At 42.1% G+C, this 12,486-nt stretch overlaps 1 protein-coding gene across 1 annotated transcript in view; it reads right to left on the reverse strand.

Moving 5' to 3' along the window:
* Positions 1–6,293: 6,293 nt before the first annotated feature.
* Positions 6,294–12,486, reverse strand: part of LOC149398362 (putative terpene synthase 2) — a 40,160-nt gene continuing 33,967 nt past the window's right edge. Inside the window, exons 4-7 of the mRNA XM_089614568.1 lie at positions 11,617–11,835; positions 11,034–11,169; positions 9,049–9,297; positions 6,294–6,587 (exon numbers count right to left, since the gene is read on the reverse strand). Coding sequence (XP_089470694.1) covers positions 6,294–6,587; positions 9,049–9,297; positions 11,034–11,169; positions 11,617–11,835 — 898 coding nt within the window. The remainder of the gene's footprint in view (positions 6,588–9,048; positions 9,298–11,033; positions 11,170–11,616; positions 11,836–12,486) is intronic.

The raw sequence follows: 12,486 nt of genomic DNA on the forward strand, positions 1-12,486 counted from the left end.
TCAAATCCATGGTTTGCCTCTGATCGCAACTTCAGCGAGGCTGGGTGAGACTCTGGGAGGAAGGATTGGGAAGGTTCTCAAGGTCGATACAGATAAACGGGGGAGGATTCGAGATAGCTTCATTCGTGCTCGAATAGCCCTCGATATATCAAAATCGTTGCGTAGAGGCTTTCCTGTCCAATTGGGTGCCAAAGCTGACAAGATTTGGTGCGATTTGAAATACGAGAGACTTCCCCTGCTATGCTTCCACTGTGGTGTTATTGGACATCAATAGGACTCTTGTAACCAGAGTAACGCCCCGAAAGTGAAACCGGCTGAAGGCTTTGGCTACGGGAGCTTCTTGGCTGGGGTGACCCCCAATAGGCTTGCGGCCCCCGTCTTCCGAATCCCGGTGTGTGCTACTGATGGAAAAAGAAGAGGAGAGTCGCCGAGAATGTCATCTGGTGAACAAGCTAAGAAAGCATCGGCGAAAGATTCCCCGACGGCAGCGACCCCATCTGCCGGCCCTCATACTCAGAACCCACCGCCCTTTGTGGCGGTCCCTCAGACGAACCAGGCGTCGCAGCAGGAATCTCAGGCCACCCCGAACCCACAGATGAACCAGGTTCCGATGGCGAAGACCCAAGCCCCCCCGAACTTGGCCCCTTCGGGATCTGTGCCAACTTGCTCTGCCACGGCGGCCTGGACCTTGGGAATGAAGACTATCCCTTCCCCGACCGTTGGAAAGACACCCATACCTCGAGAAGCTGCGGAGTCTAGGGCAGCGGCAGAGATCCCCTCACCTGAGAGCTTTCCCACTCCCACGCTCGAGACCTCCTCGACTGGCGGAATCCCCCCAAGTCCCAAGATTTTTTCTGCGTTTAAGAAAGGAACTGGGGAACGTGTGGGTAAAAGAAAAATGATGGGGCCCACTCCGAAAAAAATTATGAGTAGTTTGATAAAGGAGAAAATGGAGGTTTTTTCGGCTCATTCTCTTCCTGGACCGGGCTTTTTGCCTAAAACTTCTCCTCTGCCTGGGCCTGAAGGTCGGGTTGGGCCTCCCCGTTTCCAGCCCAATTCTGATTGGCTTCCCCACCCAAAGGAGCTGGGCCCCCTGCACATGAAAGTACCGTGCGATAATCTCTCCCCTTTCCAATTATCGATTACCCCCTCCACTACGAGAGTTCCCTGTGATGCGGCCAAGGTCCCAGCTTCCCCGGCGACGAGGGGTGATCCTATTCCGGTGGTGGCTAACCTTGGTGGCTGCTCCACCACGATGAACGCTGATGACCGTGAGGGGAATGTACGTCAGGAAAGGCTGGATTTGGCTTGTGTCCCGAGGCCTGAGCGCACGACGTGGAAAAAGAGGGCCAGAGTTAACAATCCTGTTCTGGGTGTGGGTAATGGGGTTTCTATTCCTACCCAGAATATTACCACTCATGAGGACTCCGGGAATGAGGATTCCGTCCCCAAAGCGGCCAAGAGGAGATGTCTTACCACTCCGACTGACGATGAAAAGAAGTCGGCCCCCGAGCCCAATCACCACGCGCCTTTGGCTCTTGTTTCCACTGAGAGGCTGTCACAAGAGCCGTCTGTTAATGCCCCGCACAACTCCTCGGTCGCTGCTGTTTCTGTTAAACTGGATTCGGCTGAGACAATTTTGACTTTTGAAGTGGCGCCCCGCAGTGATGAGGGCCGCCGAGCGCAATGAGGTCCTTATTTTGGAACGTCCAGGGGTTGGGTAACCCCGGGACGAAGGGAGCGCTCCTGTCGTACTCTCTTAAGTTTAATCTCGATTTGATCTTCTTATCGGAAACCAAACTTAAGAAGAGGTCGGCTGAGAGCGTTCGTGCTATGTTAGGTTTCGAGAATTGTTTTGTGGTGGAGCGTGTGGGGCTGAGTGGCGGCCTTATGCTTTTGTGGAGGGATACGATTCAATTCTCTCTTGGATCATATTCGCGTTTTCATATTGAAGGTTTTGTTCGTGATGAAGGGATCCGGTGGCGTCTAACCTTAAACACTCGTGGGATCTAATTCGCCGAGTTATGGCCTCGTTTTATGGGCCGTGGCTTATCGGAGGAGATCTTAACGAGATTGCGGATCCTTGTGAGCTTAGCGACGGGAGGAGTAGGGATGGGTATCTCATTGACGCGTTCCGGCATATGCTTGATGATTGTGAGTTAGAGGACTTGGGCTTTGAAAGGGCTGACTTTACTTGGCGGCGTAGTGCAGCTCGGGATAGTGCGGAAGGGAGAATTGATAGATGCCTAGCCAATGCGGAGTGGAAGGGCTGGTTCCCTTTGGCTAAGATCTTCCACCTTGAGTATTGGCACTCGGACCATCGGCCGCTTCTTCTCGCGTCCGAGGAGGCCAAGTCTTATATCCTAATGAAGCCTAGACGCTTTTACTTTGAGGAAGTGTGGTGCGACGAAGATAAGTGCAAAGCTATTATCCAGAAAGAGTGGGAAGTCGGGGGTGTTACATGCGACTCTCGAGCTCTTCTTGACGCTCTCCGAAGATGCAAGATAAGTCTTGGGCGGTGGAATGGTGGCAAGAACTTAGAGCTAAAGAGGAAGATTGAAAGACAAAAGCTTATTGTGGAGCGTGCCGGGGATAATCGATGTGGGGTGTCACGGGGTGACCTGGGACGTGAACAACGGCGTCTTGACGGGCTCATTGAGAAAGAGGAACTGTATTGGAGGCAACGTAGTCGAATGGTGTGGATGAAATGTGGCGACAAAAACTCGAATTTGTTTCATCGGAGGGCGACCACGAGGAAGAAAAGGAACGGTATCCGGGGCCTATTCGATGAAACCGGGACTTGGAAAGTTGGAGATGTATCGATTGCGGAAGTTATCTCTTCCTATTTCGTCAACATCTTTACTTCTTCGAATCCCGATCCTGCTTGTATCGCGAGGGCTTTAGAAGGTGTGGATACAAGGGTTACCCCGGCTATGAATAATCATCTTCTCAGCCCGTTCGACGCTACCGAGGTGAAGACGGCTCTTTTCTCCATGGGCCCCATTAAAGCCCTGGGGTGTGATGGCTTTCCGGCCCTCTTCTACCAAAAGAATTGGGCAGTGGTTGGAGAGCATGTCACCGCGGTGTGCTTGGGCATTCTCAACGACGGGCTGCCAGTCACGGACCTAAACGACACTATCATCACTCTTATTCCCAAAGTCGACAAACCCTCTAAGGTGAATGATTTTCGTCCTATAAGTCTGTGCAATGTTATTTATAAAGCGGTTTCAAAATGCCTTGTTTCTCGCTTGAAGGTGCATATGGACAAAGTTATCTCGGAGAACCAAGGTGCCTTCGTGGGTGGCCGGCAAATTTTTGATAATGTGATGGTTTGTTTTGAAGGAATCCACACGATGAAGAGTGGCCGCTTCCGGAACGGAAATTTTGCTGCTCTAAAAATTGATATGGCTAAAGCCTACGACCGGGTGGAGTGGGTCTTCATTGAGAAGATGATGTTGAAGCTAGGCTTCGATCCGTTATGGGTGGAGAAAATCATGCGGTGCGTCACGTCGGTGAGGTTCTCTTTTAACATCAATGGTACAATCCGGGGTCTTATCAAACCGGAAAGAGGTCTTCGGCAAGGTGATCCCCTCTCCCATTTCCTTTTTCTCTTTTGTGCGGAGGGTCTTTATCGCCTCTTCATGGAGAAGGAAATGAGGGGGCTTATTAATGGGGTACGCTTTGGTCGAGGGGACTTCCGTGTGTCACATATTCTCTTCGCCGATGATAGCCTCGTTTTCTTCCGCGCGTGTGTTGAGGAAAGTGAGGAGAGTTAACGCCTTACGACCTACTCCAACGCCTCCGGCCAAATGGTTAACTTCTCCAAGTCCGATGTTTGTTTTGGTCGGTCGGTCTCGAAGGACATGAAGCTTTGGTTAGCACTAGTATCGAGGTGCCAATAACGCCGTGCCACAAACGATACCTCGGACCGCCTACTCTCACCGGTCGCCGGACGTGTGAGTTGTTTTCGTTCGTCCGAGAACGGGTGTGGGATAAAGTCAAATCTTGGAGGGGGATTTGGTTCTCTCATGCCGGCCGGGAAGTTCTTATTAAGGCGGTTCTCCAAGCCATCCCCGGGTATGTTGCTAGTTGCTTCCACCTCCCTAAGACTCTTATTGATGCGATTCATAGAATCATTGCGAAATTTCGGTGGGGAAGTAGCGGGGACGAACGAAAAATCCATTGGTGCAAGTGGAGCGCGCTAACGATGCACAAATCGGAGGGTGGTTTGGGATTTCGCGACTTAGAGCGTTTCAACCAAGCTCTTGTGGCCAAGAACGTGTGGAGGCTCTTGAGGAATCCGAGCAGCCTTGTTGAACGTGTTTTTAAGGCATGTTACAACCCCTCCGGTGTTTTTCTTGAGGCAACATGTACCTCGAATGCTTCCTCGTTGTGGCGGGGTATTATTTGGGGTCGAGAAATCATACTCAAAGGCTCTAGGTGGAGGATTGGAGACGGGGAGAACGTGTATGTGATTGGCGATCGATGGATTCCTCGGGCAAATAATTCCCCCTTCCTAGACCCTCCCCCTATTCCCGCTAATATGAGGGTGGCGGAACTCAAGCACAACTCTGGGGAGTGGAATGAAGCCTTGGTCCGAGCTTTGTTTGAGGAAGACAACGCGGATGCTATCCTCGCCATTCCGGTGGGTGAAGAAGGTACCCAAGATGTGCTTCGTTGGCACTTCTCCAAAGATGGGGAGTTCTCGGTCAAAAGCGGGTATCGTGTGGCGGGTTCGTCCGCCGATCGCGCCTCCTCGTCTAACCCGGAAACGACCACGGCGTGGTGGAAACATCTTTGGAAACTCTCGGTCCCGCCTAAAGTCAAGGTCCTCGTTTGGAGAGTTTGCAATGGGTGGATTCCGGTGAATACGGCTCTTGTTCAACGTAAAGTCATCACCGATAACCGCTGCCCCTTATGTCTTGGGGGGCCGGAAACGGTCGTTCATGCGGTTTGGGGCAGCCGATGGGTCCGTAAAGTATGGGACCTCACTTGTTTCGGCGAGTTGGTCAAAAATTTCCATGGGAACGACGCCATCTCCCTTTTTATTACCGCCATGGATAACATTGAGGTTAGTAATTTTGATTTTTTTGTGATGCTTGTTTGGGAGATTTGGAAACACAGAAATAAAGTCTCGAGTGGGTGCACTAAGTGGAATCCGGAAGACCTTGTGGATTGGGCGGGGGGTTTCCTTGATTCTTACCGAAGGGCCAACGCGCACCCGGCCTCGCCTACATCGGAGGCTGGTCTGCCGGTCTCGGTTTGGCAGCCCCCAGCTCCCGGAGTGATGGCAATTACCGTCGACACTGCGGTCGATGCTCGGGCTGGAAGATTGGCACCGGGTGCGTTATCCGGGACTAACGGGGGTGGGTTATTGCCTCGGCGATTGGTGTGAAAAATTCCAGCTTGTCTCCCATCCTTGCGGAGGTCTTTGCCATCTCCGGTGGATTGCGTTTGGCGGCGGACCTCGGCTTAGAAAGAGTGGTGGTGCAATCCGATTGTAGAGAAGTGGTCCTTGCCGTAAAGAATGACAACATCGATCCCCTCTACGGAACATGGAACAATATTGGACGACATAAAGGTTAGACGCAATGCTTTCTCTAGTTTCTCTATCTCTTTCCTTCCTCGTTCTTGTAATGTTGTTGCCCATAATATGGCTCGTTATGCTCTTGGTTTTAACTCGAACTCGCGTTGGTTGGGGCTTGTCCCGCCATGCGCGCATCGAGAAGTTATTAAAGATCAATCTTTGTGATGTAACCACGGTATTCCTCGGCCATATGTAAGGTTTTTTTAATGAAGTTTCTCCCGTGGTGCCGGCCACGTTCTCAAAAAAAAAAAAAAAAAACTATTTGGGAATCTCATGGATAATTTGATTGTTTTTGTCTTTTAGCTGTTGCTTTTATGAACATAGAGAGTAAAACCTGAGAAGATGAGTAACGTGAGTCCTAAAGTTGAAGAAACAATGGCAATAGCTCTGCCAGTTTCCGCTGACCTGAGCTTCAGATGACTTTTCGAAGTACAAATTCGGAGCGGAAATCAGGTAAAATTGTTGCCGTGCAACGAATTTTTTTTTTCTTGCTTATCTTCGTTACAAACATTATTTTAACCTTGCGAGCGTTCATTGTTCCTTGAAGGATAAATCTTATTAACTTCATTCTGTATAGTTTATACTGCTGAACTTCCTCATTTTTTATATAGTTTTTGTCAATGAAATTGAGTGTTTGCTATCAAACAGAAGTGAACGTTTATATATTTTACTTGGGCCTTTCAGGGTTTGAGGACTTATCCTTCCATTACATAGGAATAGAATCAACAAGGACTGATTTAACCAAATGTTTCATTAGTCCTTCAGGGTGAGTAAAATTGTCTCTGTCCTTGTAAAACACATTGATAAACCGTGCAAGATTGAGCGTACGAGTAAGGAGTGGCATAGGGACAGCCCTGGGCTCCAAGCACTCTTCATTTATATCCTTCCACGATTCTGCAATTTGCCTCCGAAGTTCTGTATATGTCTCTTCCTCCGACGCACCATATTGCTTCATATAGCATTCCACGCATGAGGCTACATGCCCTCTTTTTTGCTCGAACTGCGACCAAAACACAAGGAAATAAAATACTTGTAAGTATGTTACAAATTTTGAAAAATAAAAGCAAAAAAAGTAAGACTTTTCGGTCACTGAATATTTAAGATTGCGCTATTTTGTTTATTAAATATTTTTATTTTATCATTTTGCTATTTGGACTATTGAATTTGTAGTATTTTGATATTTTGTAAATTAAATCTATATCTCTTACTTATAATATTCGCTCCTAAAATACTTCAAACATAAATACACACACTTCGGTAACTTGTCTGTCAATATTCTTAATTTATATTTTGGCCCGAAAAACGATGAATAAAAACTAATAAACACTTTTAGATTTTTGGAGTATTATTTTATTTAAATGATATATTTTAAATTTATAAACAAGATATTTTAGTTTGTAAACATATTTGAAGTTGTTTTGGTATTCAATTTCATAAGAACAATTAGACGTTGAATGCTACAAAACCAACAATTCAGGGGAAAAAAAATGTTCCGAAAAAAAAAAAAAAATAATTGAAAGGGAGCCCGAGCAAAATAGCAAAGTCAAACGTTGTAATTGTCAAAATAGCCAACTTTTGGTTTATTTTTAATGTGTAGCCAATATACCACATTAACAGTAAAAAAAATACAAATTTGTCATTCATTTAAATAATATCAAATCAAAATATTTGGAAGATTCCCGCGTCCAAAAAAGAAAGAAATGAAATTGGAATCGCGTGAATAAATGCCAACTAAAACAGATCCACCGTGATAAATGCATATCTAACAAATCCACCGTGATAAATGCTTATCTTTCAAACACGCAACCAAACCTACACTGCAGGAGAAAAAAATTCAAAAACAAAGTAAAAAAAAAAAAAATCTTCAAAAATTAACATATACAAATTAATATACGTATATAAACCTAAATAAACATAAATTAAAATACGTATATAAACCTAAATCTTCAAAATTAACATATACAAACTAATATACATATACAAATTATTTTCTGTTTTTTCTGTTTATTTAGGTTTATATACGTATATTAATTTGTATTTGTATATTAATACGTATATTAATTAACAGATATTAACAGAAATTAACAGGATTGAAATCGTGCCATACATGAATCAATGAGTGAAAAATCTTCAATCAAATCTCTAATTTATACAAATTAATATACGTATATAAACAAGGTAATGAATGGATTTACTGTGGAATTTTCAGTCTTTCGATTACCAAATTTTCAGTCTTTCGATTAACTTAGCAATGCCAAGATTCGTTCCCAAATTTACAAAATCACAAGACTAAACAAAGTCAACGGCCATATTTATTCCAATCCAACCTACGAATCTACTGATCCAATTCTAGATTCCCGAACATCACAGCTCAAACCAATCTAAATAAAAACACTAAGACTAACAAAAAAAAAAAAGATTCATTTCCATTCCTGGTAGATTCAGGCACTGAACTTCCTTGAACAACTCTTGGACCACCATTAATAAAACAGGAAGAAGAAAATAGAGTGGGACCTGGTCGAAGAGGCCTCGTTTGGCAGTGTGGGCCCAGACCTGGAGGCTGGAGAGAGCTACGCCTCCGGTGACAGAGGACGCTAAGATGTCTGAGACGACGGCGTTTTCGGCCAGCATCGCGGCGGAGGATGATGACGTCGGACTCCGGCGAGGCCGCGGAAGATGATTCCGGTTGAGTGGATGGTCACGGTGGTGAAGGAGAGAGAGTAATGAAGAAGATGAAGGCAAGGCTAACCCAAACCCAACCATTTTTATATAATTAAGAAGGCGGAAGGGTACGGTCCGGTGCCACCCAGGCTTCGGCGAGTGATGTCGTAGACGAGGAGGGCGGCGACGGCGCCGCGGTAGTAGGCGGAGGTGACGGCGCGGAATCGCTCCTGGCCGGCGGTGTCCCAGATCTGAGCCTTGACCTCTCTACCGTCGATCTCCACCGACTGAGTCTGGAACTCGACGCCGATCGTGGCCTTGGCGTTGGGGTCGAACTCGTTCCGCGCGAACCTCGACAACAGGTTCGACTTCCCAACCGCCGAGTCGCCGATCAGCACGATCTTGAACAAATACTCATCTTGCTCCGACGACTCTTCTTCCCCTCCTCGCCCCATCTTTTGATTTTGTTCCCTAAATATCACGTTTATGTCTATATTTGTAATACAAGCTCACCACTGCGTAATTGGAGGGGTTTCGCGTATGTGAACGTGATTATTATTAAGAGAATATCTTGGCAATCAAATCATAAATATGTTGGCAATTAATTTTGATTTTCTTTAATTATATTTTTTATTTAAAAAAATTAAAAAGGGCAAAACTGGAAGCAAAAATATTGGCTTAAACGCCACGTCAGCGAAATTGGCTATTTCTCAAAATAAATGTAAACGTTGGCTAATATGCAATCTCAACGTTTGAATTTGGCTAGTCCGTCTAATTTTTCTAATTGAAAAGAGTTAAACCTTGTGGCCAGCGATGTCATCCATGAGCCTGTTGATCACTGACGCTCCATGAACAATTTTCGGGTACTTTGATGCCCATTCAAAGGCCTCCTTTGTAACAATGTTTCCCATTCCCAGGAAAGAAACAATTGTAAGATGGTAATACCCACATGACACCAAAGCAAGTTTCATATACTCCTCCACCGTTGGAACATATTTGCAATGGCGCCATTTGGCTTCGTCAAAGTATGACTGGACATGCTTTTTCATCTGTATAAATTGAGCGCTCACATTTAACGCCACTAGTTTAAAACTCGATAGTTCTTGGAAACTATGTATGCGTATCTTAATATTAGGATGTACACAACCAAATGTTTTACTGGACACTCGGTGAAAGAGAGTGTTCACAAAGCATTTTATATTTGGGTTGAATACTTAAATGATGTGTTAAAGAATCCGGTTTTGTCCTTCAAGTTGAAGCCTGCGTTTTTTTTTTCTTTAAAATAATTACGGTTAGATAGCATTTAATCTCTCTCTCTCTCTCAATTTACGTTTTTTCTTTCCAAAACTTCAAATATCTTCTTCATAGATTCGTTGCGACGAGCGGTTCAAGAATATACCCTTTGTGTTGGCTGAAAGTCTCTGTATACATCGTGAAATTCACAAGGAGAAGAAGTTCGCCCATCAGTACGTTTTCTGATCATCAGCAGGAATTGGTCTTCACCGCCGGTCTAAAAATGATGTTTACAATTACGGTAACTAAAGTCTTCAAATAATTTCTCTCTCATCCTTCTTCTTCTACAGTTCTTGTATGGGTTCATTTTTTTATTTGAATCGTCTGTAAATTTTTGTTAATTAATGTTAACCAATGATTTTTTTCACGCTTTTTCAGGTTGTACTTCTTAACCTTGTATAGTTAGTTATTTTAATTTTTTTTGTTAGTTTTCTTTAATTTTTGTTAATAATAGGTAATTATTATTTTATTTGTTTCTTTATTTTGTATTTCGTTTCTTTGTTTTATTTAACGCAGAACAACAAAAAAAGACACACCAAGACGATAACAAATGATCGGTGAGTACAAATTACATTTCAGAAACCTTTTGAATTCCTTCTTCTTCTTCGTTCGATAATGATCGGTGATATCTCTCTGTTTTATTAAAGCTCATTGCCAAAAATAATACAAGCAACATCTATGTATACGAATATTGATCGGTGTGTAGGTTAACTTACATTTAAGAAATATTTTGAACTCGTTCGTCTTCTTTGTTCAATTTTTTTGAAGATGATTTCTAAGTTTTTCTATTACAGAGAAAAGTGAAGGGAAGAAAACTTTTGGACTTTTTGATTTTTATATATAGAAGGTCGGGTATAGGAAAGCGGTTCTTGATTAATATCGAAATCCATTTATGATGCGTCATTAACTGCATTTTGTAAGAAATATAATTTTAATTTTTATAAGTATTTAAGCGGGTTTAGTTAAGGGGTAAATTAGGCGAACTATTGAAACATTTATAACGCGTGACTATTTACTTTTTTAAATAGTGGCTACATCTAAATTCATTAGTTTCACTTAGGCTACTTAACTACAATATATATTCGTATTCCCGCCAAGGGTGGTGAGTCACACGGAGATTAGGAGAAAATGTCCATTCTAAACTTTTAAAAATTGTAATTTTTATCTTAATATTTTAATACAATTTTTATATTTACCCGTGATTGGAATTTCTAGTTTCGCCGCTGATTACATGCCTTTACTATTTGTACCGTATCGTAATTTTGAGTTGAGATTTTACAAAAGTTAATGGGAAGAAAATATAACAGTTGAGATTTCATGATTTGAACGGGAAAATTCAGGGTATTAATACCAAAAAAAAAAAAAAAAGAAGAAAGAAAAAGAAAAGAAGAGAGTTTGTATTGCTCCCAATCAGCAAGATGAAAAAGCATTCTAAAATAACTAGCGAGTAAATTTCTCTGGAATAATGCTTACAATGCACTTATATATATACTAGGTCTTTCGCATATCCAATTCCATACGAGACTCTTCCGCCGATCAATTCCTCAATTTCGTCGTATGTATCGAGCACTAACTTGTAGATTTGTTTCATGTACTTCGGGAGTTCATCTACACAGTTGATATCCCATCTATAAAATAGAACACCACAATTAATGGAAAAAAATGACAAACGTGAGCAGGGTCGGCCCGGCGGACAAGGTTTGTGCCTTGGGCAAAAAAAAAAATATTTTACACTTTTTGCTTATTTTTTAAAAAATTTACATTTTTTTACCCTGAAAATTTACACTTTTAGACAATTTTCTAAAAAATTTACATTTTTTACTCTAAAAATTTAAATTTTTATTAGTATTATTGTATGCAGTTTAAGTGAGCTATAGCTTATTACACCATGACACACTCCTAAGGTATGACACGTAAGCTAAGTGACACACACGTAGGCTAAACATTAATTACACGCCAGCTATTATTCAAACAAACGAACAAGCATACTATAAACAGTTCCCTAATAACTATAGATAGTGATTTTATTGTTCTTTAGTTCCTGATTATCAATACAACAAAAGTTATCAAATTACCTATGAATAGCATCTGTGAATTGGTTGAGCTCTACAAATGTACCATATGCGTCGTAAGTATCATCTATAATTAACAATAATGATAGTGATTTGATCACTATTCTCCTTCCAATGTTGTATTTGGGTTCAAAATACACCGAGACGACCCAAAAATAACATTCCACCAGTCTGTCTCGTACGTAAGACAAGTTTGATTCGACCTCCAAATTTTTCCACCACCTAAACGAAAAAATAATCATTTTTCGGTGCATGCATGTTTTATTCTATGAGATACATACATATAATTATTTAGCAACATTGCGTCGATATATTCCATGACTATTATTCCCCACAAAACTTTATGCTGGGACAAATTCAAATTCAAATTCTTGTAGGTTATGTTTGGAACTCAAATTTTACTGTAAAAATGAAAAATGTGATTGAAAATCAATATTATCTTTTGTGGTTAAAAGTTATTAAAAAAAATTAATTAAAAAGAATAGAACTCTTAAGTTTATATTTTTCACGGGGGCAAAATTGGTTAGATTCTCATTTTTTATACATTGTTTTAAGAAAAATGTAATCCCAAATTTTAGTTATACATTTTTCATCAGTTTTCTTTCTCTTACCAAATCAAGATTTCAAAAATCGCGACAGCTTTTTGGTTGGTATACTGCCCATTTTCTTTATCTCGGATAAAAGTTATAAACATTTCGTTTGGTTTTTGTTTGATTAAAAAGCGATTTCAGTATGAAGTAGAGAGAGAGAGAGAGAGAGAGAGAGAGAGAGAGAGAGAGAGAGAGAGAGGTTGAAATGGTGAAAAAGGTGTCGATTTTGTGTGAGGGAAAAATAAAAAAGCATATATATATATGATGATTGATTTTAATTTAA

Source organism: Urtica dioica, chromosome 5, assembly GCF_054948205.1.
Source record: "Urtica dioica subsp. dioica isolate 48M chromosome 5, U.dioica_male_clone48M_v1_H2, whole genome shotgun sequence".
Classification (NCBI taxonomy): domain Eukaryota; kingdom Viridiplantae; phylum Streptophyta; class Magnoliopsida; order Rosales; family Urticaceae; genus Urtica; species Urtica dioica.